At 41.9% G+C, this 23,061-nt stretch overlaps 2 protein-coding genes and 1 long non-coding RNA gene across 4 annotated transcripts; 1 reads left to right on the top strand and 2 right to left on the bottom strand.

The window, feature by feature from the left end:
- Nucleotides 1-1,835: 1,835 nt before the first annotated feature.
- Mct1 (Monocarboxylate transporter 1) lies at nt 1,836-20,911 on the top strand. The gene is given in 10 exon segments (XM_064690518.1): nt 1,836-2,308; nt 9,385-9,796; nt 12,753-12,872; nt 12,954-13,555; nt 13,637-13,828; nt 13,890-14,015; nt 19,990-20,287; nt 20,290-20,319; nt 20,378-20,578; nt 20,663-20,911. Coding segments are annotated over 9 exon segments (1,902 nt in total). The 5' UTR covers nt 1,836-2,308; nt 9,385-9,627; the 3' UTR covers nt 20,827-20,911.
- On the bottom strand, nt 8,089-9,687 carry LOC135434113 (uncharacterized). Of its 2 annotated transcripts, none has more exons than XR_010437175.1 (2): nt 9,505-9,687; nt 8,089-9,453 (listed from the first exon to the last, which is right to left on the bottom strand). It is a non-coding gene; the product is annotated as an uncharacterized LOC135434113 (long non-coding RNA). The 2 variants fall into 2 exon arrangements; XR_010437176.1 differs by having other exon boundaries at nt 9,511-9,687.
- FarO (Fatty acyl-CoA reductase in oenocytes) lies at nt 15,844-19,134 on the bottom strand. The gene is made up of 7 exons (XM_064690520.1): nt 18,568-19,134; nt 18,400-18,488; nt 17,566-17,675; nt 17,302-17,503; nt 16,869-17,237; nt 16,156-16,305; nt 15,844-16,077 (listed from the first exon to the last, which is right to left on the bottom strand). Exons 1-7 carry the CDS (start codon nt 19,060-19,062, stop codon nt 15,996-15,998), a joined length of 1,497 nt encoding a protein of 498 aa, XP_064546590.1. The 5' UTR covers nt 19,063-19,134; the 3' UTR covers nt 15,844-15,995.
- Nucleotides 20,912-23,061: the final 2,150 nt, after the last annotated feature.

The raw sequence follows: 23,061 nt of genomic DNA, 5'->3' as shown, positions 1-23,061 counted from the left end.
ATATAGTTTTTTTGCGAAATTTTTGTTTTGAACTTGCGAGTGACCACTGTATTAACACTGCCAGCAAAAGTATGCTCCAGTTGAAAATGATGCATGATTTAGTGTGCTACGGTTTCGCCTAGGGTGGTATATGGTGTAATGGATGTCTTACATTGGTATTTATTTAGCTGTTGTTGCGTATTGAACTCAATGCGAACAACAAAATCAAATCGCTTATCAAAAGCTCGAATGTAGCCTGTGCCGCTTATCAGGTCGCATTACGGCGACCGTTAATCGCATGACGGCAGCGCGAAGATCTTTCGCGGGTGGCCAGGGCCCCGATCACGAGTTGCGCACCCCCCACCCCACAACGCCCCGCTGCGCCCAGGCAGTGCGGCTGCTATTGATAGACGCGGACTGATTAGCCGACCCATGTTGATGTAGGCGATAAGGCAGATCGCGGGGCCCTACTGTACTATAGATATTAAATAACTAGAAGGGAGCAATCGTTCGGCGATTCAGAATGCACTCCAATGATTAATCATGCCTAAAAAAAAATTTGGGAATGTATTTTTAATATAGTATCAATTTCCCTAACACATCCGGAACCTTTTCGATTCGTTTGCTCAACAAATTAGGCGGCCAGTGCGAACATCGCCCCAGTTATTCACAACTAGCGCACAGTGGTGCGAAAGTGCGCAAAACTCGACTGAATTGTCGAGCTTGTTGTGAGCTTCAACTTTAATTTACATAAACATATATTTCTATCTAGTCACATTTTAACTAGGCCGGGTCTAATTCGAATTTCGTTTACTTGCCCCACTGTGCCACAGTCTTCTCCAGCAAATACATTTTTAAAGTTTCGTTTCTTGTGTGTGTTTTATTTTTTATTGGACAGTGCGATTGGCAACAAATTAAAGCAAAATGCTTGTTATCTATAATACACCGACGCCGCATATACTCTAAAGCAGTGCTATAAAGATTATGATATAAGCACACGGCCATATATATTTATATCTTACACTGCTTAGCTTCTCCAACTGCAGTTCTTTGGCCTTGACTGACTGGCTTAGTAAATACATATGTACATACATACGTGATAGAAATATATTTTCATCATTCGCCTTTTTATTTGGTATTTTTCCATTTCGTTTTAGTATTTTTTTTTATTTTATATAATAGTAAAAGGTTATAAATAGTAAAAAGATAAACATTTAATGCGGTCTTTAAAGAATTGTTGTCCTTGTATCAAAAAAAGCAAAAAAAAAATCAAAAGCAACTAGAAATGTGCTGTGCCAATTGCCGATTGTAGATGCCTATATAGATACCCTGGAACACAGACTATTGCCGATTAAATAGATTTTCGTCAGCTTTATTATGTTGCCAACCACTGCAAAAAGTTGTAAAACTCAGCCAATAAGCAGAGAAAGAGATAGAGAGAGAGAGAGAGAGAGAGAGAGAGGGAGATAGAGAGTGAGAACAAAATGGAGAGCAACAATATATAGTTAGTTATCACATTTATAACGATTGGCATTTACTATGCTCATACTATACATATACTATATAAATGTTCAACAAAAAATATGTTAATTAAAATTTAACACAGCTTATTGCGCTCTCTCTCTTACTTACATACTCTCTGGCCCACTGATAAGAAAGCACACAGAGAGCGCGCGCACCGGAGAGCAGCAGAGCACGAACGCAAACGCGAGCGCGAGCGCGAACGCGAACGCGAGCGCGAACGCGAGCGAAAAGGCGCAAGAGTTGCCACTCATTTGTCGATTGGCTGCGGAGCGGCACGCCGTAATTTGTTCATTTGTTTTTTTTTTTTTTTTGCCGATTTATTTGGTCGCGCACTGACAACGGCAACGGCTGTGCAGCACTCCAGAGCAGAGCACAAGATCAAAAAAAATCACAAATAATCGAGCCGAAAGCCAAGCAAATACTTTCAATTACCGTTACACACTCCGATAGTCGAGATCGAAATTGAACACGTCTGCGCTGTGCCTCAACAAAACATATATGTACATATATATAACAGTTTGTTTTTGTTTTCGTTCTACCCATTGTTATTTTTTTTACACTTTCGTTGTTTCCAATTCGAATAACCGCCAATTTTCAAAGTTGACGCGGTCTCAGTTCCCAATCGGCAGCTCAGCGAAGCGCATCGAATGCAAAGTGAAGTTCATTGAAAAATAATCGAAATTGAAAAAACCCAAAGGACACTACCAACAAAAATCAAACAAAGTGCAACTGAGTCAAAAGTAACATATAATAATATAAAAAAAAAAAAAAATATATTTAGGTGCAAGCTGCAAGCTAGGACCAGGTAAGATGCAATTAAAGTTCTATATTATAAAGTATATAAATAATTATAAAAATAAAGTATATTCAATAATTTGACTGATCGAATGCAAGGCATGCACTGACAAAGTTAAGAAAACATCGAATAAACCACAAAAACGTGCAACTATTTTTAAATTCTCTCAATTTCGAACACTCAAAATTACTAAAAATATACTACAATCTATATCTATATACATATGTATACCAGCGGGTGTGCCAAGCAGAGAGTATCGTTGGGTGTGGGTGTGATTGTGGCTGTGCTTGTGCGTGTACAAGGCGCCTCACTGTGACACAGTTAGCCCCATTTGGCAACAACCCTCCACAGGTGGCTGCCACACTGAGCGCACTGTAAACAACGGTATTCCGTATGCAATGTGCCCCGCGTGAGACCCTCCAAATCGGCCTATGGCAATGAACTTGCCGGACAGCGATACGATCAAGTCAAGAACGAAGCCAAACAGTTCAAATTCTCATCGAAGTAGACAATTATATGTACATAGTACATATATGTACATATATCTTATCATGAGTGTCACAAATTGTATATTGAAGTTTCGTGGATTTGATTATGAAAGCATGGCCTGGAATTATATTTGAATGCATTTTGATTAAACCAATTATATTTATATACTATGTGTTGATTTCTTATTTCAAATATTATTATTCATTTTTGATTTAATTTAATATGACACGTGACAAGTGGTTAAAAGGGTATACTGTTTTTGTGCAGAGGTATGTAAAGGGCATCAAAAAGAATATATGTATATACTTGAGACGATTCGATCTAGTTCTATATCGATCTCAGAACCTAAAAGAGCTCGTGATTTAAATGTAGCTCCTCCTTGTACGAGTTTGTTTCCGATAATCGATCATTTGTCGCGTTTCCGGCAATCGATAAAAGTCGATATCGAAATCCTGTTGACGTTTTAGAAGCTAGAGTCACCAAACTTGACATTTAGCTTCTAGAATAGTATGTTATAGTCTTGGTGTTGGCAGAAGAGGGTTCAGGGTATCCCCCATTCGCGGGATCCCGACTAATCCCTCTTACTTGTTCAATTGCAAGGCTGTTTATCTGAGTAATATCTGACAATAGCTGCATTTTATGAACTTAGTATAATACAGACAAATACTTCAGAATTGTCCGTTTTTAAATATATTTCTTCATCTTCTTATCATTATTAATTTTCCCTCTTCTTCTTCTTATTATTTTCATTATTGGTACTGTAATAAAATCTTTTAAACATAATTTTATTGATATAAATAGTATTCTCTGTTCCAAAAGAGGGATTTTTATAATTGGAAAAAAAAACAAATAAATTAAATTTCGTCAAAACTCAAAATAATATCAATTAAAACCTAACCTCAATAGGACTCAAACAGGATTCGTATCGAACAAAAAACGAACCTAACCTCAATTGCAGTCAGTCAGAATTCAGACGCTGGCAAAAGGATCCTTAGCGCTGTGAGTGTATACCGAGCTCTGTTGCATCGATGTCACTGGGTCAAGTGGCAGGCCCGTGGGTAGGGGGCGTGGTAGGATTGGGGGGGAGGAGGCAGCGTGACGCTACGCGAATCAAAGCCAAGGCCAAAGCAATTAAATTGTCTGACCGCACAATTCGACTGCATTATTGTGACAGGCGTGTAAATTAATAGAATGCTAATTAATGCGCTATCTGTAATGAACAAAGTGCGAATCTGACTGATAAAGACATCTACGGAGCGAGAGCGAGAGCGAGAGAGAGAGAGATGGAGCGAGAGTGAGAGCGAGAGCGAGAGCGACACCGAGATAAAGACAAAGACGCAGCTCTTAAAGCCAAAACAAAAAAAATGCAACTGCGACAGTTTTTATTATATTTTTTTCTGAAGGCTTGCAGCCTCATAAATGTCTTTCATTCATCTTGCCTCCACACACACACACACACACACACACACACACACACGCGCGCGCTCGTGCGTTTCCCATTTTCCATTTCCCATTCATGACGAACAACGGCAGAATGCTTTTCCACAAGGTGAGCGAATGGTCCAATTCGCGTTCCGTTTGAACCACTGAGTGAGGCGCCAAATGAACCAGCCAAATGAACTCTGAACTGAACGTGATTCACTAACTCATCAAGTCTCTCTCTCTCTCTCTCTCGCTCTCTCGCTCTCTCGCTCTCTCTCCCGCTTTCTATCTTTGCGTTTTTGTTGTTATTTCTTTGGGACCCACGACTTTGGCATTTTGTTTATTTGTTTTTGGCTTTTTTCGCGAGTTCAACGACTTGGCAACAACAACAACAATAGCTGCAACGCAATAGCTGCCAAAACCGCAGTAATCAAACAACCTGCCAACCCCCCTGCCGCCTCCCCTCCCCCGCGCGTCCACACCCCGCCGGCAAGCAGCTTGTTGGCGTTTGCCAATTTGCCAATTTCCTTTGAAAATTTCCACTTTGAGTCTGGGCCAGGGCTGGGGATAGGTCAGTATGCATTCCTCATGATGCATTCCTGCTGCCCCCTCACCCCTCACCCCTTCCCGCACACACACACACACACACGCACACTCGCTGACGCCCCTTAGATAAACCCAAGCGTCAATAACAGGCCAAGCGAACTGAAGCTGTTATCGGTCGCCGCCTGATAGGAGCCAGAGACTCGACTTTGGACTGAACCAATTCGTCTAAGCAATAGCATTGAGTGCACCCAACAATGGATGCAATTGCATGCTCAACCATGGATCGCAATTAAAGAGGTTGTTCATTTTTTAAAGACTTTCCAAATCTATCTCGAAACTTGTTAAGAACAATTTTTATCATACAGCAAATAAGAGTATAAATGACAGGAGGCTAGAATGTGCAAGCGCACGCACGCACGCATGCACGCACGCGCACACGGACGCATGCACGCACGGACACACTCTCGCACGCACGGACGCACGCTCGCACGCACATACTAAGTTGCGCTCTTCTGCTTTCCTTTGTCCAGACTTTATTTGGGAAATGCATTCTTGATTAACTTCGGTGTTAAAAGTCCGATATTCATGAAATTTTTGGAGTTTACAAATGGCATACAAGTATGTACAAATGCCAAAGACCAAGGCAATAGCTGTAAAAATGAGGCAATGGAGGAGGTACTCTAAGTCCGTATGTACTCTACGAGAACCGTTATCCCTAAGTTGATGTCTCTAGCTTTTGTAAGCTCCGTCATAGATCGATATTTCCTATTGCAACAGCTTGACAGACGCATTAGCCATCATGTGAACCGAGTTTGTTCTTGTTAGACTAGTAGAGTGTACGATATTTAGGAAAAGTTTAAAATATGCAGTAAGTTAGAGTTATATTATATGATGATGAGCTAGTGTGGCAGCTCAAAAGTCGGGCCTATATAATAGCTAGTATATGGGGAAATGCGAAAATGACCAGTTTATATAGCTGTAGGTATTTAATGGTACTCCCCTCTCGATGGTACTCAGGACACGTGTTCGATTCCATCCAGTATATACGTACATATATTTTTGATCAGTTCCAATTTCCCTTGCCTGTTGATCTTTTTTTTAGTCTCTCAGTTGTGGGTCCATATCTGTCGGGTTGTCGGAACTATATCATATAAATTTTATATTTATATTCGGTATCTTGACTAGATGCAGCACTAAGGAGCTTTAATTTTTCCCTAAAACATCTGCAACAATTCGATATACTAGATTTTGAAACTCTATAAGAGTATTTAGTGTTCGACGTTGGTGTTAATTTTCAATTTTTTTTTAATCTTTCTTTTATTGAATCTATTAAGTGGGCGTTGCACATGTCTACCTTTTTTGTCCATCTCGCTTTCAATTAGCTTAACGCTGCGTATGCGCAATATTCGTATCATCTTGTCGTTGTTTTAATTTGTTCATAATCACATTTTTTGTAAGTAATTTAACCGCACGAGATTAGGCACGTCCGACTGAAAGTCATGGTCAAGACATTTGTGTTTGTGTGTGTGTGTGTGTGTGTGTGTGTGTGCTGCTTGTTGCCGAGCAGAGGTTCAGGTACCTCGTTCTAATTTAATTGCCTCTGATTACACAAAGCTCAGCGCCGCCGTGCGCTGACTTTTGGCGGTGACTGTGAGGCGTGAACCGTGATTGCGACTGCGACTGTGACTGTGACTGGTGAGTCACATGGCGCCGTTTCCTGTTTTGTTGTGCACACACACTTGCTGCTGCTGTCAGAGATGCTCCTCAGCTGCCACAAGCCAAGCCTAATCGAGTTGCTTTGTTGCGACTGAGCTGCGGCAAACTTTGTTGTTGTTGCTGCTGCATATAAGAAATATGTATATAGCAGATATATATATATATGTATATATATGTATATGTACATAAGTTGGCGTTTTTATGTGGCAACATCTGAGCATTCGCTGATAATCGGTGGATAGAAAACACAAGCATTATTGTTCTCATTTTCATTGTAATACCCTAGAAAAAAGTTGCACAACATTTTGCCATTGTAAATGTAACGATATTATATATAAGGAATGTTATGTAAGAGGTCAAGGAACTGCGCCTTCAACTTAACTGACGCTACAGACTAAGAAATGGAAGTGTTTTGTATAGCTAGAGGAAGAAACTATGCTGATTTATCGTTATCGAAATCGATATCGATATCTGCATTTGGGATATATCTCGCAGTTTAAATATCTAGACTCTCGTCTACCTTTCCCCGCTAAAAAAAACCCTTTCCATTTGTGATCTATTTGCACTCAATTCAATAGAAAGATAATTATAATGCTGAACACTAAGTACAGGGTACCTCCTATTCGAGCACTCGCGACTTGTTTGCAATTCATGAAAGGGTATCCCGTTTGCGGCACTATCAAAAGCGCTGCATTTCCTTGTTATTTCGATTCCGATTTTGTTTTTCCTCTTTGTTATTCTCTTGTATATGTATGTATATATATATTTTGTTTTTCTTTTGTATTGCATTATTGTGCTCACTGTGCATTTATTGTGTCATTATTATCATCGCGTTGCATTGTTGCAACTTTTGCGCATTGTTTTTTGACTTGCTGGCAGCAAGAACAACAATGTTGATTGGGCATGCAAGAAATCGTATTATATATGTATGTATATGTATTTGAGCATATGTAAATATGCAGACGCAGCCACTTTAAGGCGATTGTCCAAACGAAAACAAAAATGTATCAAAACAAAATTTAACACCTTTTACAGGCGTTACAAATGTGTACCGGAATGTAAAGAAGAATGTTTAGAATGTTTTAGAGAACTTGTTATTTGATAATGCAGCGTTCCCACTGCATATCTCACATTATTTTCAAATGCAATTAGATAACGCAACGTTTCCACTGTTGTACAGTTAGATGCATAATTACAGCATTGGCAACGCTGCATTTACTTCAAGCTTTCAAAGAGATGCTGTCGTGATACCACCTAATTTGGCAGTTGAGTAATAAGGTGGCAGCACTGCAGTCAAAAGAAAAGTGCTGCCACCCAGCTAGTGCGAGTTCAATTGGAGTGCTGCCAACAGATGCTATTAATTGCAGGCTAATTGGGCAGCACTCCAATTGACAGCATATCAGGTGAAGGGGAACTATCTTTCAATGAAGGCGGGTTATCCCTTTGTTGAGAGCTTAAGAATCGATGTTGAGCTTGAAAACAATTTACAGTGACTTTCTCAATGATTATCTAGCATTTTGTGTACGCATAAACCAGATTTGATTTGCGATCAGCTGTTGTTCGGTTAACGACTGTGTTTTGTACAATTCCCATATCATTATTAGTATATACGTATGTATATTTATGTATATATTTTATTGTCAGCAAAACAAACGCTGGGGGTCTAGCGGCCTGATAATCAAAGGCAATCTATAAATGAGTTTTAATTAAAAATAAAACTGTTTTTATACTTTGCCATTTGTTTTGATGCACGATTTGTCTCGGTTTCGGTTTCGGTTTGAATCGGATCGGATCATGTCAGAGGCCCACCTCTACCTCCCCTCTATTTGAGCGCCCGACCGCGCCCGCGCAGTTCAAGAGGCCGCTGATAGCAGCCCAGCAACAACAACAATGGCAAATCAACGAAGCTTCTGGACTTCACAGATACTCTCTCAATCTCTCTCTCTCTCTCTGCCAGGGTCCAAGCAAAGTATTTGTTTTTGTTTTGACTCGTCAGCGTTACGCCGCCCGATTGACGGGCAGTTCAGAAGGTGGCGCCTCAACCTGATAACCGCTTCGATTCGGTTTTGCAAACATCAGCGAACTGAACGAACTGAGCGGAGCAACAACAGCTCCCATTTCTATCTGTCTCCGTTTGCATTTAATGACAGCTGCATTTAATGAATTCTTCGATTCTGCTAAACAACGTCAATATTTTCAATGACAAATAGAGTTTTGATTTAATTAGTTATGATCTGTCAACGGTTAAATGTGTGGCAACGCCGCAATCGCTAAATTGGCAGCACCTCAAATTTAAGCTGGCTGACAAAAATTACAGTCGTGGCTTGAATATTGACACCTCTTCTCCAGAGCTGCTTTGAATTGTGAAACAATTGTCATATTCTCCATATATGGTCCTGTATATCTTAAGAAAAATTAAAATTATTTTAGGTTTTATCTTTAATTTACAAAAAGATTTAAAAATATATAAAAAGGCATTTAAAACCTAATCAATTTTGTAAATTTATGCCAAAAATGACACTAAACTCTAGCTATATCAGCTATACGATATAGAAAATCAACTAAATCTTATCCAGTTTCAACAATGCATGCCTCAAATTACAGAATTGCCACCTCTTTCACTTTTGACACAATGTGTCTACCAACAACAAGCAGGTTTAAACACCAGGAGAGAGCAGATATCAAGAAGCTCTCGTTTGCAATCGATTCGAGATTTGCAAGGCCTTGTCCTCCCTCCGAAGCTATAACCACTTGAGAATTATAAGCAATTTATACTTGAATTTATGTTTTGCACGACTTTTCCTTGACATTTTCTTAAGCATCTTTGTTTATAATTGTTTTACTGTACCAGTTATTGCGAATTATGCTGATACGATGTTTCCATATCTAATTGCTTTTCAAATTCATTTCAGACGGCCCGCACAACATGCCACAGCAGCCGCTGCAGTCGAAATCGCAGCTCAGATAAGGAACTTCTCTACCTAAGAGAGAGAGAGAGAGATAAAGAGAGAGAGAGAGAGAGAGACACACACACATACACCTTGAGCAGCAGCCACAGCGGTCGAGATTAAGACAAACGCCGCAGGGCAGTGAGCCAGTCACACACACACACACACACACACACACACGTACATTCCACAGGATAAGGTCACAAAATGGTGCACGGACCGCCAGCACGCAGAAAATCCCAACAGACGCAGCAGCATCAGCAGCCGGGCAATGGGAATGGGCAATGCGAAATGGATATGGATCCGTTGCCAACGCCCCCAGATGGCGGCTGGGGCTGGGTTGTGGTCTTTGGCTCGTTTATGATTCACATAGTCAGTAAGTGCTTATCCCAAAGTCAATTAACCAGCGTGGACACTTGTCACGGGCCAACAAGTGAACGCACAGTGGGGCAAGGTCGCACTGAAATTGCATATCCGAATTATGACAAATGTGGAGAATTGGGAACAAGCATTTGAAAAATAAATGATAATCTGATAGAAAGGCATACTAAGTGAGCATGTAAGGAAAATAACAAAACGTAGTGCATGCTTGAAAATCGCATAGAAAGGCGGTCTCTAGAAAATATTACTATTTAAAGCAATTCAGATATACACTACTTCTTAGAAGCAAGCCTTCTTTATGTCTGTGCAAGATATTATCATATATATCTGAGCTAAAAAAAACCAGCAAATGCCTTTTTCATAAGTTTAGAAACCCGATTATAAATAGATGTGATATGAAGCGACAAGTATGCATGTAAGAAAATGTCTTTGAGCGCATAATGGCTGTCTTTGACAAAGTATTTAAACATAATCGAATAATTGTAGACGCTATCAGGCACTTGAACAGCACTTAACACACGCAATGCTTTAGTTGGTAACTCAGAGAACTTGAAATAACTAATGTCTTATCTATAATCAAATCGATAATGTCGCTATCAAATGCTATAATAACGATAAAGCAAAGTCTAAGTTTATGTGCCCAACAAATATTTACAGCGATTCGATTTGAGGTATAAACCAATTGCCGGCTCGAACCCGGCATTTGAATTGACTCTTAACTTTGCAACGAACCTGAAAAAAAACTCTTGAGTTAGGCACCGCCAAAAATCATAAAAAATTTAGGCTTTGGTTACAAAATATTCCTACTCACATTTGAAGCTTCAATAGATTGAATATTTGGGATCAAGATAAGGCTCCAGCTCTTCATTTTCTTAGTTAGCTTCAGGTTAATTAAAGATGTGGGCGGTAAAAATTTCGCTGCGTGTTCATTGATTTCCAACCACTGTGCACGCTGTGTACTGCGAACTTTTACATATAATAAAATTTTCTGCTGCTGAAGCTTCTGCTTCAATTTCTACTTGAATTTGGTTGGCCCAGTCGCATGGCAACCGCCCGGAGCTGCATTCATAAATCAATAAAGAACAAAAACTATATACATATATCTATGGATGAAGAGGCAAAAAAACCTTGGTCAGCTTATGATATGAGGAAGGGGAGGGTGTATCAGAAATAAACGCACTAATCGTGCAAATCAAATTTGTTAGCCAGACGCGCGATTAGCGCCTGGCCATAAAATTTAGTTAGCAGCTGATTTACGATAGGGCCTAGGTTGATACTTAAATAAATACATATATGTACATATACACAAATACATAGATATGTGTGCATAGGGACAGACGAGGGGCGCACATGTAATTGGCTATACATAATTATCAATTTTGGTTAATTGGCCAATCTTATCATGTCAGAGCCATAAGGAACTCCACATGTGGCCAACGGCCATGCCCCTTATCTGGTTGCCTAATTCTGGGTCATAAAAATGTCAACGGTAGCATTGCTGATAAACAGAGAAAAAAAAGAGGGGGGGGGGGGGGAAATTTCATTAATTGCCAGCTAAACTGATTTATGAGCAGCTATTCGAAATTCCAAGTTTTTGCAAAACACTTTCCGCACACATTCCTCCACAAGTCAATGGAGTATTGCCTACTTTTGGGGGAATGGCACTCAGTCCAATTGGAATTTGTCCGATTGGACTTAATCCAACTAGTTTGGTCCGTGAAGACGTTTTGATAGTTCACAGTTGACGCCTTTTCAATGTCTTTAAATAAATTTTCCATGCAAATTTGACACGCAGTTTAACTATACGTTAAATATGTAAATTCTTTTGCACATCTGGCAGCACTGAAGCACATTTGTGAACAAAAAAAGCTTGCGTTTGACAGTTTAAAAAAACTGTATCCATTGCTTGTTGTCAACTGATAAGCGCGGCGTTGCCACTTTTGCGAAAAATGAACCATTTATATAAGCAACGTTTTAAAAACTAACATGAAATTTGACAGCAGCTTGTATGGCGTTGCCACTTGTGCAAAAATGAGAACATCATATCTTTGACCAAGCGACTGAGACAATTTAACTTGTTGTCAACTAAAACTAGCTCGTAACAGCAATATGCCTAGGTCATTATAACTCGAACAGTCCAGACCATCAGCAAGCGTTAGAGTTGCCACATTTTGCCAAAATGAACACCCTATTAACATCTTTGACAAGCGACTGAAATAATTTAACCTGTTGTCAACTAACAATAGCTTTTATAGCTCGAACAGACCACTTGAGCAAGCTTTAGGGTTGCCACACTTTATTAAAATGAAATAATTTAACTTGCTGTCAACTAACATTGACTCATAACAGATTTATGTTTAGATTTTTATAGCTTAGAGCACTTGAGCAGGCTTTAGGGTTGCCATACTGTCAAAATAACACGCTATTAATATCTTTGACAAGCGATTGAAGTAATTTAACGTGTTGTCAATTCACATGAACTCGTAACAGGAATGCACCTAGATCTTATAGCTCCAACAGACCACTTGAGCAAGCTTTAGGGTTGCCACACTTTATTAAAATGAAATAATTTAACTTGCTGTCAACTAACATTGACTCATAACAGATTTATGTTTAGATCTTTATAGCTTAGAGCACTTGAGCAGGCTTTAGGGTTGCCACACTGTCAAAATAACACGCTATTAATATCTTTGACAAGCGATTGAAGTAATTTAACGTGTTGTCAATTCACATGAACTCGTAACAGGAATGCACCTAGATCTTATAGCTCGAACAGACCACTTGAGCAAGCTTTAAGGTTGCCACACTTTATTAAAATGAAGTAATTTAACTTGCTGTCAACTAACTTATAACAGATTTATGTTTAGATCTTTATAGCTTAGAGCACTTGAGCAGGCTTTAGGGTTGCCACACTGTCAAAATTAACAGCTTATTATCTATTCGACACTTAGCCGACGGCATGACCTACTCCTTTGGCATATTCTACAATGAGTTTCTCACGTACTTCAATGAGGGCAAGGGCTACACCGCCTGGATAGCATCCATAATGGTGGGCGTTACCTTTTCATCGGGTAAGTGGGGCAGCGTGCCCGTATTTGGTACATATATCCGAAACGGAAATAATCCCAAGCTATTGACTGCATCTTAACCAGGTCCCATCAGCTCCTCGTTTGTGAATCGCTATGGCTGTCGACCGGTGACCATTGCGGGCGCCATTCTGGCGGCCGGCTGCATAATTGTCAGCATGTTTGCCCAGAATGTGGCCACGCTGATAGTGACCATTGGCTTCGGCACTGGCTTGGGCTTTGGGCTCATCTATTTGCCGGCCATTGTCAGCGTAACGCAATACTTTGAGGCGCGCCGTTCCCTGGCCACGGGCATTGCTGTATGCGGCTCCGGCTTTGGCACCTTTGTCTTTGCCCCGCTGACGGAGCTGCTGATTAAGAGCTATGGCTGGCGCGGCGCAATGCTCATCATTGGCGGCGTGGTGCTCAATTGCATTATATTCGGCGCCATGTTCCGGCCACTGGAGGCGCCGCGCACCAAAGTGACCAAGCTGGCAAAGAAATCGACGATCATGGATCAAAATGTAACGCCCGCCGAACTGGAGCCGCTCAAGGCTCAAGTCGCCGGAGTGAAGCCAACGTCAACGGATCAGTATCTGCAGCTGCCGCCGCGACCCGATTCGGCTAGCGCCGTCGGCGGCGGGCTATGTCGCTCCAACAGCGTTGGGCATAATCTCAAGCCCAGTTTGGTAAGTGCCTACTCGCCCCCGCCTGCCTGCCCGCCTGCCTGATTCCACGTGGCCCACACTAATCGCATGCCCTCCAAGCAGAACAACAACTCGAACGGCCTGCTCAATGGCCAGGCCGTCAATGGCCCGACGACGACAACGGTGGTGAAGAGCACCAGCAACGATGACTTCGGCCGGACATTTGCCAGCCAGCCGCAGCTGATGCCGCTGCGCGAGACGCACCGGGAGCGCAGCGCCAGCGGCACCATGTACCGCCCGGACGCACTCTATCAGGTAGGTGGACACCATGTCACTTTGCTGCACTCGATTGCTTATGGCCACTGATCGATTGCAGGGCTCGCTGCACAATATACCGGAGTACGCCAGCTCACGGAATGATCTGTCGCATTCGCGCACCGGTTCCGGCATCATCAAGCGCTATGGCTCCCTAAGACAGAGTCATCCGCTCGCCCAGAGTCAGGTAAGCACTTTATTCAATCACTGCAGCCCGGACCATTCGGGCTGCGGCTGCCGCTGGCGCTGCGTCTTCTCGCGTGCCTGGTACTCGTCGACGAGCAGCGCCACGTAGAGCACGACCAGCAGCGCCAGCAGGCAGCGTATCAGAAAGAACAGAAACCGCATCGGGGTCAATGGGGGCCGCCTCCTTGTGGGCAGACCCGGTGCCAGTCGCAATCTCTGCTTGCACGGATCTGGTCTGCCGGGCTAAGTATTCGACGCAGCTTCCCTCACATTCGACTCTGGTTCATTTATTGATTTGTTTTTTTTTTTTTTGGTTTTTTTGAGACTTGAATTTTATATGGAAAATTTGTTAGTACAGCTGCGAAACATTGTATTTGAGTATCTTAGCCAAAGGCTACTTAGGGGCTAGCGACAAAAAAAAAAAAAAACCCGCTGCTTCGGCATACCGAAGTTGAAATATTCCTGGAACCTGGACTCTGGCAATTGAAAGTTCCATAACCTTCCATCTGTGAACAGTTTGGAGAGCCTTTGCCAAACTTGTGAATATGTAATACACGCAATCAATCTACAATTTTCCGGGTATATAACTATGTTCCCAGCTCAAGACTCAAGTTTTCTGCTAAATCAAATACCGTTCGATTTTTTATTAAGTATATCCAAAATATACCGACTTAGCTATTGCAACTGAAGAGCTGATTATATCTGGCATTGATCCGGCATATATAAAGCTCTGTCAAAAAAACTGTTTCAAGTATTTCCACTTTATCCACACAATAACTTAATAACTTTCTAGTTTTCCGATATTTTTCAAATACATTCAAGTTGTTAGCTTTAGGATTTCTACTGCTGCGACTGATTTAAATGGTCAGCTAAAAACTGATTTGGATTATAATTAATGAACCTTTGACATTCTTCAAACTCAAGAGTTGTCCATATTGCCATAACATCTTACAAAACTGAACAGTTCGTCTTATCAGATACTTCATAAGCTTGAGCAGCAAAAAGCTTTTAGCTGAGAAATCTTCGGGAACTTAGAAACAATTGCAACTGAACGAATTTCAGAAACTGTTCCCCATTTGCTCAAAGCTAATAAAAGCAATAAGCTCTGCCAACTTGTGCCAGTATTTTATGCTGTATTCCAATATTTTGAATCGAATAAAGATCTTCAATATACATAAATAAGAAAAACATTCTGAGATACATATATTCCTTGTGAGAGCTTCAAAAGCATGATCTATCATACGTATGTATATGCTAATGCTTAATTAAATACCAGAAGAAATATTTCGTATTTTGTAAATATTCAAACCTGGTCACATGATTAAGAATTGGCAGGCTGTCAGAGCCTTCGGCAAAATCAAAAAACAAAGCTTTGAGGAATTTGCAGAAATGACAAACTTGCTGGATCAAGTCGCAGAATTTAAAATAAAAACCGCACTACAGGAATTGGAATACATTGAAGGTATCAAAATTGCTCAATTCAATTGAAAGTTATTATTGGGAACGAAACAAAAACTTGAAAGCCCTTATCGCACGCATCCAGCTCTGGGACTTGGCATGGCTGGCATTGCCATGGCCGATGAGGTCTGGGATGATCTGCTGGAGAGCATTTTGGCCATCTACAATTGCGGCCAACAAGATGTCGAAGGCGTCTCCGACTCCGATGCGTAGCCGTTTGTACAAATACAAACAAGACAAAAAACAATAAAACAAAAAAAACAACAACAACCAAGTGTGGCTGCATATTTTGTGCAAAAATACGTGACAATTTTTCGTAAATATCTGGCAACGCCAGAGGCTGCATCTAACTGCATTTAAACTCTACTTAGTCGAGTTATAACATTTTAATGCCAAGTAGTCAGTTTCCAGAAATATGTATATTATGCTCTAGTCTAGGGGAAAAAAAACAAAAAAAAAAAAAGTAAACAAAAATATTTTAGCCTAACTTGGTTGAGGGCGAGTCCGAACATCGTCTGGGCAACTAGGCCAGAAAGCGGTACCAGAGCCAGCTGAGCAGCTTATAGAGCACATAAAAGCGTATCACATTGTAGATGGCTTTCTTGCTGCGGTCAGAGATTTAAGCAGACATATATATATATATAGATATAGACATAAATAATTCACTAGGTGCAACTACTTACATGCGTATTAGTAGCTTGGCCCGCGGCAACGTTCTGGGGTCCTCATTGAGCAGATCGTGCCGTATGCTCTGGATCATATTGCTGCAGGCGGACGTCAGGCGATCCGTACGGTGTGCGTATTCGTATTCGTCGAACAGATCGAATTCGGTGCTGCAATAAAAATACAGTATATAATTCAATTCATTTTCTTTCTAATTTGTCAACATTATCGTCTTTTCCATTCCCATTGCCTGCCACGTAAGCAATTAAATATGATATCTTTTACAATGTAGAGCCCCATTTAGTGCACAATATCGGGTGGATTTGGCGAAATGCGTGAAATATATTTCACATGAATTTTCACAGAAACTTATTTTCAAAAAATTTTACGCCAATTTTTCACAGTTGCGGGTGCAATTTCCAAACTCACTGAAACCCCAATTTCACCAATGAGGGTGGATTTTGCGATAAGTGTGAAACAAAGCTCAAACAAATTTTTCACCAAGATTCTTGAAAATGAGTTTGGGACTAACCGGCGGGTAAACAAATAAGGTTAAGCCGTTTTACGGGTTATTTTTCGGCGGAATTCCCCAAATCCCCGTTTAATCTTTGAAAGTTTTGCGCTATGGTTAATCAGTAATCAGTCAGTCAGTCAGTCAGTCAGCGAGTCAGTCCGGACAAACAGTTTTAGAGATATAGATATCGATATAGCTGTAGATATAGATATGACCTACCCTCTGTTCTGCTCCAGCATGCGCGTTAGATCTGTGGCGCCGGGACTGTCATAGTTGTTGAACATGAAGGGCTTCATCACCTCGAGCGTGTGGTAGAGCTTACGCATGATGGGCATTATGGCCGGGCGGCGTCCGCAGAGTCGCAGCAGCAGATCCACGAATAGGGCGGGCAGTAGCTGCTTGGTGAAGACGAGGAACTTGTAGACGAAACGATTGTCCGTATAGTGACAGCCGGGCACCCATAGATTCTTGAGGAAGGCGCCACTGTACCACAGATTCATTTCATCCATGTGTGTGGCCATTCGCCGGAACGTGAACGGTATGTGGTTGCGCGACGACGTTTGGTACACCAGCAACTCCTTGGGCGCCCTACAGTTGTACGGGCATGGGGATAAGGGAAATATCTTGGCGGGATTATGGTAAATGCACTTACCCCTGAACGTAGGCATCGTAGCCGCACTTGGTATAATAGATCATGCCCTTTATGCCCATATCCTGCGGAGTTATATCCAGGTGTACATCACGCCCTATATAGACGGTCTTCAGCAGGCCAGCGCCCACCAGCGAGAAGAGGCCCATGGCGCCCATCAGCGAGGGCGCGTAGCCGGGCAGGGGATCGCTTACCGCAAAGAGCACTGTAGCCGAAGCACAATCCGATTATCGATTACAGGGTAGGCAAACAGAATGATTAACAAACCTATCGAGGGCCGATAGACGATAACCGGCAGGCGCGTGCGATAGTCGTTGATCAGAGACTCGGCTAGGTTCTTCGTAAAGGTGTACGTGTTGGGAAAGCCCACAATTAGCCTAGAGAAATGTGTGTTGGAAAGTGTAGCAAGCAATGCATAAATATCATCTCGCATCCGTCCTGTCAAACCTGTTTGCGCAACAGTTTTTAAAGTCACAGTTTGAAGGTCACGGCTATAGAGTTACAGTTTTAGAGTTCGTTTGAAGGTCACAGTTTGAGAGTCGCTGCTTTTAAGCCACCAAATTAGGTGTGTGCTTCACTTCCACCAATGCACAGTTTTAAATAAATATTCAATTTCGTATACATTTTAAGGTCGCAGTTGTGGAGTTACTTAATAATTGTTGGTTTACAGTTTTGATGTCACAAAATTCAGTCTGTTGATTACTGATGATCTCCACAAAAGATCAGGCGGAAAATATTGCGCCCTCTTATCTTCTTTCAGATCGCAGTTTTACAGTCACCGTTTGGGAGTCAGTGCTAATTTGACAGTTTGAGAGTCGCGCAAAAAAAATACTGTAATTGTCATTTCATTCGATGCAGATCTACTTTCAAAAATCATAGGGCCACAGTTTTAGAGGCGCTGTTCTCACAGTTTTCGTTTTAGCCAGTTTGAGAATCACTGCGTTAGATATGTTGTCTTACCGATGACCTCTCTCAAAGGCACAGTTTTAGAGTTACCGCTTGAACAGCTTTAAAATTACAGTTTGTGAGTCACTTGAAACGTTTTCCCACCTACTTTGAGCTAGGTCTAACAGTGAGAACAAAGTATTGATAGGAACTCACTTGCGGGTAAGCGTATCCAGGATGTTATCGTCCTTGATCTCATGCAGCATACGCAGACACATGCGCCAGTCCATGGGCGAGGAATAGCACTGGAAGAAGTAGGAAGAAACGAGAGGCGAGAACTTAGCCAAGTGGCGATAGATAGCGCAAGGGAATGCGATTAAGCACCTTGGGCTCCACACACTCCAAATAGGGATTGCTAAAGAAGGTGGAGACGTGCACAAAGATGCGCAGCTGTTGCAGACTTTCGGCGAATCTCAATGCCTCCAGAGTGCCGCCCACATTGAGCTGGAGGGCAACGCGCAGCGGCTCATCGAAGCGCACCGTGGCGGCACAATGGAACAGCAGCGATACGTTTTCGAGCAGCTGCCGGTGCTTGTCATCAATGCCCAGACCGGGCTCGGAGACATCGCCCGGTATGGCGAACAGTTTGTCCAGCTCCTGTGGCTTCTTGAGGCGCAGCACCTGGAACACCTTCGCATTGCGCAGCTTGACCAGCCGCTGCTCGGCATTGAGCTGGCGTCGTGGACGCAGCAGCACATAGATCCGTTTCACATTGCACGAGCGCAAGAGCTTCTCGATTAGCGCCTTGCCGACCACGCCCGAGCCGCCGGTGACAAAGATTTCGCTGTCCTCATAGAAATCGGCCAGTGTTTGTGTCATTGCCAGGCGATTCCAGCCGCAGTTCCTAGTTGCTGCCAGCTTTACGGGCGCACAGACACTAACCGCCAGCGATAAGCAGCGCCGTCTTTTGGGCCAGACGGCGGCGACCCGTCGGCCCGCCTGTTAATTATTCATTAGATCAGCCTACATTAAACTTACATGAGCTACTTACATACGCCTCATTTCAATGTGCGTATATGTTAATCCGACATGCGTAGCGCTCCAACCACGTCGCACCACCCCTTGCCAGCCCATCCAACCAACCAATCCACCAACCAACCAATCAACCAATCAACCAACTTATCTAATCCCGCAACGTAACGCATGGCATTCGACCCTGATCAGGTGTGCAATGCGCAAGAGAACTTGTGTTGAACCCGAGACACCTAAAACTGTAAACAAAACTGAAGCAGTTACGCATTAGACTAGTTTCACTTCTGACTGGACTAGTTCCACTTCTGACGGAACTAGTTCCACTTCTGACTGAGCCAGCTCCAATTAATTGAGTACCTGTGAAAGTTTTCCATTCGAATTCGAAAAGACATAGGCCAAGATCTGATTGGAAATCTCCGAAAATTACATAAAGAAAATGCCTGACCAGTAGATACCCTGCCTTCTTTCTTCTTTTCGGTCTATACAGTCCGATCTTTATGAAATCGAAGCGAATACGATAAGATATTGGCCAAGATCTGATTGGATATCTGCGAAAATTACTTAAAGAAAATGCCTGAGCAGTAGATACCCTTCCTTCTACCTTTTCCCTTCTCTGTATACCTTCGGTCTATACAGTCCGATCTTTATAAAATTTTCAGTGCTCTTTATTTTGGGTGCAATGGGATACATCAGCATAAAACCATACTACCCTTTCTTAGACATTTTCAAGGGGTATAGAAAATGTTTGATTTATGATCCGCTTGCGTTCCACAGGAGGTGACCAAATGCTGCGGCTGCATCAGCTGCTCCAAGGAGACGCGCGATACGTTCGCGGAAATGATGAACTTCTCGCTGCTGAAGGACATGATCTTTGTGATCTTCTCCGTATCAAATTTCTGCACAAGCATCGGCTTCAATGTGCCCTATCTGTACGTGGTCTCCCAAGCGGAAACGCTGAACATTAGCAAATCGAAGGCGAGCTATCTGATTGCCTCGATCGGCGTGGCCAATACCATTGGACGCATCATACTGGGCTACATAGCGGACAAGCCGTGGGTGAATCGCCTGCTCGTCACAATGTGTGCCTCACCGCCTGCGGCATTGGTAAGTCGGCTCAGCCGAGATTCCAGCTATAGCTAATCCCTGCCCCGATTTGTTGCAGCCACGGCGATGGTTCCGCTGTGCGTGGACTACTACTCGCTGCTCATCTACTGCTCCGTCTTCGGTTTCACCATTGGCGCCTATGTGGGCCTGACCTCGGTCATATTGGTGGATCTGCTGGGCCTGGAGAAGCTGACCAATGCCTTCGGGCTGCTGTTGCTCTTCCAGGGCATCGCTAGCTTCATTGGACCGCCCATTGGGGGTGAGTTGCACATAACCCCATATCGTATATGGCATATACATATACATATATATATATATATAAACATGTATATTTTGTTAACAGGCTGGATGTACGACATAACCGGCTCCTATTCGCCGGCCTTCCTCATGGCTGGCCTGATGATCGCCATCAGTGGGCTGGTCATGTTTGCCATTCCCCCGCTGCAGCGCTATCAGGAGCACCAGGCCGAGCAGAAGTACAATTCCGAGCAGCTGGCGCTCAGTTAGCTTCATCCATCGGCGGCTGGGATGGGCAGGAACGGGGGCAGGGCAGGTCAGGGCAGGTCAGGGCAGGGCAATGTTCGACTTTGTTAAATCATTTTTATTGATTTTCAATTTTTTTGTACTCTGTTTTTTTTTTCGTTTTTTTTTTTGTAATTTTTTTTTGTGTAGCTTTTAGGGAACATTTCGAAGAAAATGTTGAATGAAAATCAAAAGAAAAGTGTGTGCTGTACGCAGCGCTAGACAATATACATATACATATGTACTAAGAGTAGGCTTAGGTCAGGGCTACACACACATGCATGCATACACATACGTATTCATAGCTATAGACATACATTATTTATAAATCAACATGGCCAAGGGGGGTAGGAGGGGAGCTGCAATAGCAAAAAACAAACAACAAACAACAAAAAATGCAATTAGACACACGACAATTTCTGTTGACAGTTTTGTTTTTATACTCTGTACACACTGGGAAAAGGGGCATATTTGGTCTGTGCCCTGTGCGTTTGCTTTTATGAATCAGGGCTGCACAGAAATTGGAACCAATTCGAGCCCGGAACTCCAATTGATTGTCCCCAATGAACCGAACCTTTGGCCAAAACACAAACGGAACCGAACGATTTATTTTTCAAAAATTATTCGGTTCAAAATCAAATAATTTTTAAGAGAGCTTCAGCCTCAAAGTAAAAATAGCTTTGACTCCAATTATTGCCTCTTGCACGTACAAAATTGTAAATTAAAAACTTGAATTATTTTCATAGAATTCTAAAAAGAGAAAACAAGGTTTGAACTCAAACCGAATATTCAGGCAGGGAGCTGGTTCGTGAACCGAACCAGCAATACATTTTTTTTGTTGCTTAGCTGCGCAGCCCTGGTATGAACACAATTCTCGGGCCACGCCCACTTATTGTCGGACGACTCCTGAGAATCAATATCTGCCAGAATTGAAAAGCTATCATCATCAAGTTTGATAGACTGCTGTGAACCAGCTCGTTAGATCGATCACGCCCAAGTCCCAATGATCGATATTTCCTATTGTTACCGTTTGACAGGCACTGCTTGGCGCGTTGACAGTTTTAGAGTCACATGGCGGAAGGCGCATTTCGACTGATTTAATTGTTGAATCACATTGTGAACAGAGTATTGCACAGTCGTTAACACTTGGTTTTCTTTCACTTCTCTTTCTCTTATGTTTTACATTAACGCGTACTTTTGAGTACTTTTGTAATTTACGGTGATATACTCGTGCGTATACACACACAAACACAAACACACACAAACACACACAAAATACACACACACATTCAACCGACCCATGCACAAAACATATTTTATATATTTTGTTTTTGTTTAGTTTTAATAGATTGACAATTTTATATGTACAATTATGATATTTGTTATGCTATTAAAGAATATAACACAATTGATTTTTATACACAATCTGAATGGAGTTTTCGTTCAAATTGGCCGCGACACGATATCCTTTTTGTTTTTCTTGTTATACCTTGAACCCATTGAAAATGGAAGCAGAAGCAAACATCTCCGACCCCATAAAGTATCTGTATATATTCTTGATCAGCATCAGAATCCAAGTCGATCTAGCCATGTCCGTCAATCCCATACGCGCTAGAGACTTGAAATTTGGAATGTACGTCCTCCTAGTGCCCGAACAGTACTAGTTTGTTACAGATAATCCATAAGTTGCATCGTTTCCAAGTAATCGAAAAAAAACGATATCGAAATCCTGGTTTTTGAGCAAATCTCGTAAGTTATAAGACATATAGTCACCAAACTAGACATGTAGCTTCTAGAATAGTATATATATATTCAGTATCCAGTATGTATCCAATTGATTGAAGGTTTCCGTACGAGTTCAAAAAGGTATAACATATAAAAATCAGACGATATTTACCCGAGATATTCCAAAAAATCATCCAAATAGGTTGACTTTACAAACGAATCGTTTTTTGGTCAACAACTATTTTCAACCCATCGATTTTTAATTTGTTTGAATGCAAGTTGTTAGTAGGGATCCGTACGAATTTAAAAAGGTATAACATTGTAAAATCAGATATCATTTACCCGAGATATTCAATGAAAATCATCAAAAAGTTTTTATTTTTGAACCTATCCCGAATTTGCGAAAAAACGTGATGTAACCCCTTGCTGTTTGGTCTATTTGGGTCAAAATTTAGATTTTCATTTTGTTAATTCAAATCGATAGTACTGACCCTT

Source organism: Drosophila montana, unplaced genomic scaffold (assembly GCF_035044405.1).
Source record: "Drosophila montana isolate Dmon_TW-CO22-7 unplaced genomic scaffold, ASM3504440v1 contig_3274_1, whole genome shotgun sequence".
Lineage (NCBI taxonomy): Eukaryota > Metazoa > Arthropoda > Insecta > Diptera > Drosophilidae > Drosophila > Drosophila montana.
The sequence above is the reverse complement of the archived record's forward strand: the minus strand, read 5'-3'. Positions and strand labels throughout refer to the sequence as shown.

Coding starts and splice junctions, on each gene's coding strand:
- FarO (XM_064690520.1), bottom strand. CDS start 19,062: ATGACACAAACACTGGCCGATTTCTATGAGGACAGCGAAATCTTTGTC. Junction 17,504..17,565: donor CGTCTATCGGCCCTCGATAG/GTTTGTTAATCA, acceptor CTTCGGCTACAG/TGCTCTTTGCGGTAAGCGAT. Junction 16,306..16,868: donor ATGCTGGAGCAGAACAGAGG/GTAGGTCATATC, acceptor TTTTTATTGCAG/CACCGAATTCGATCTGTTCG.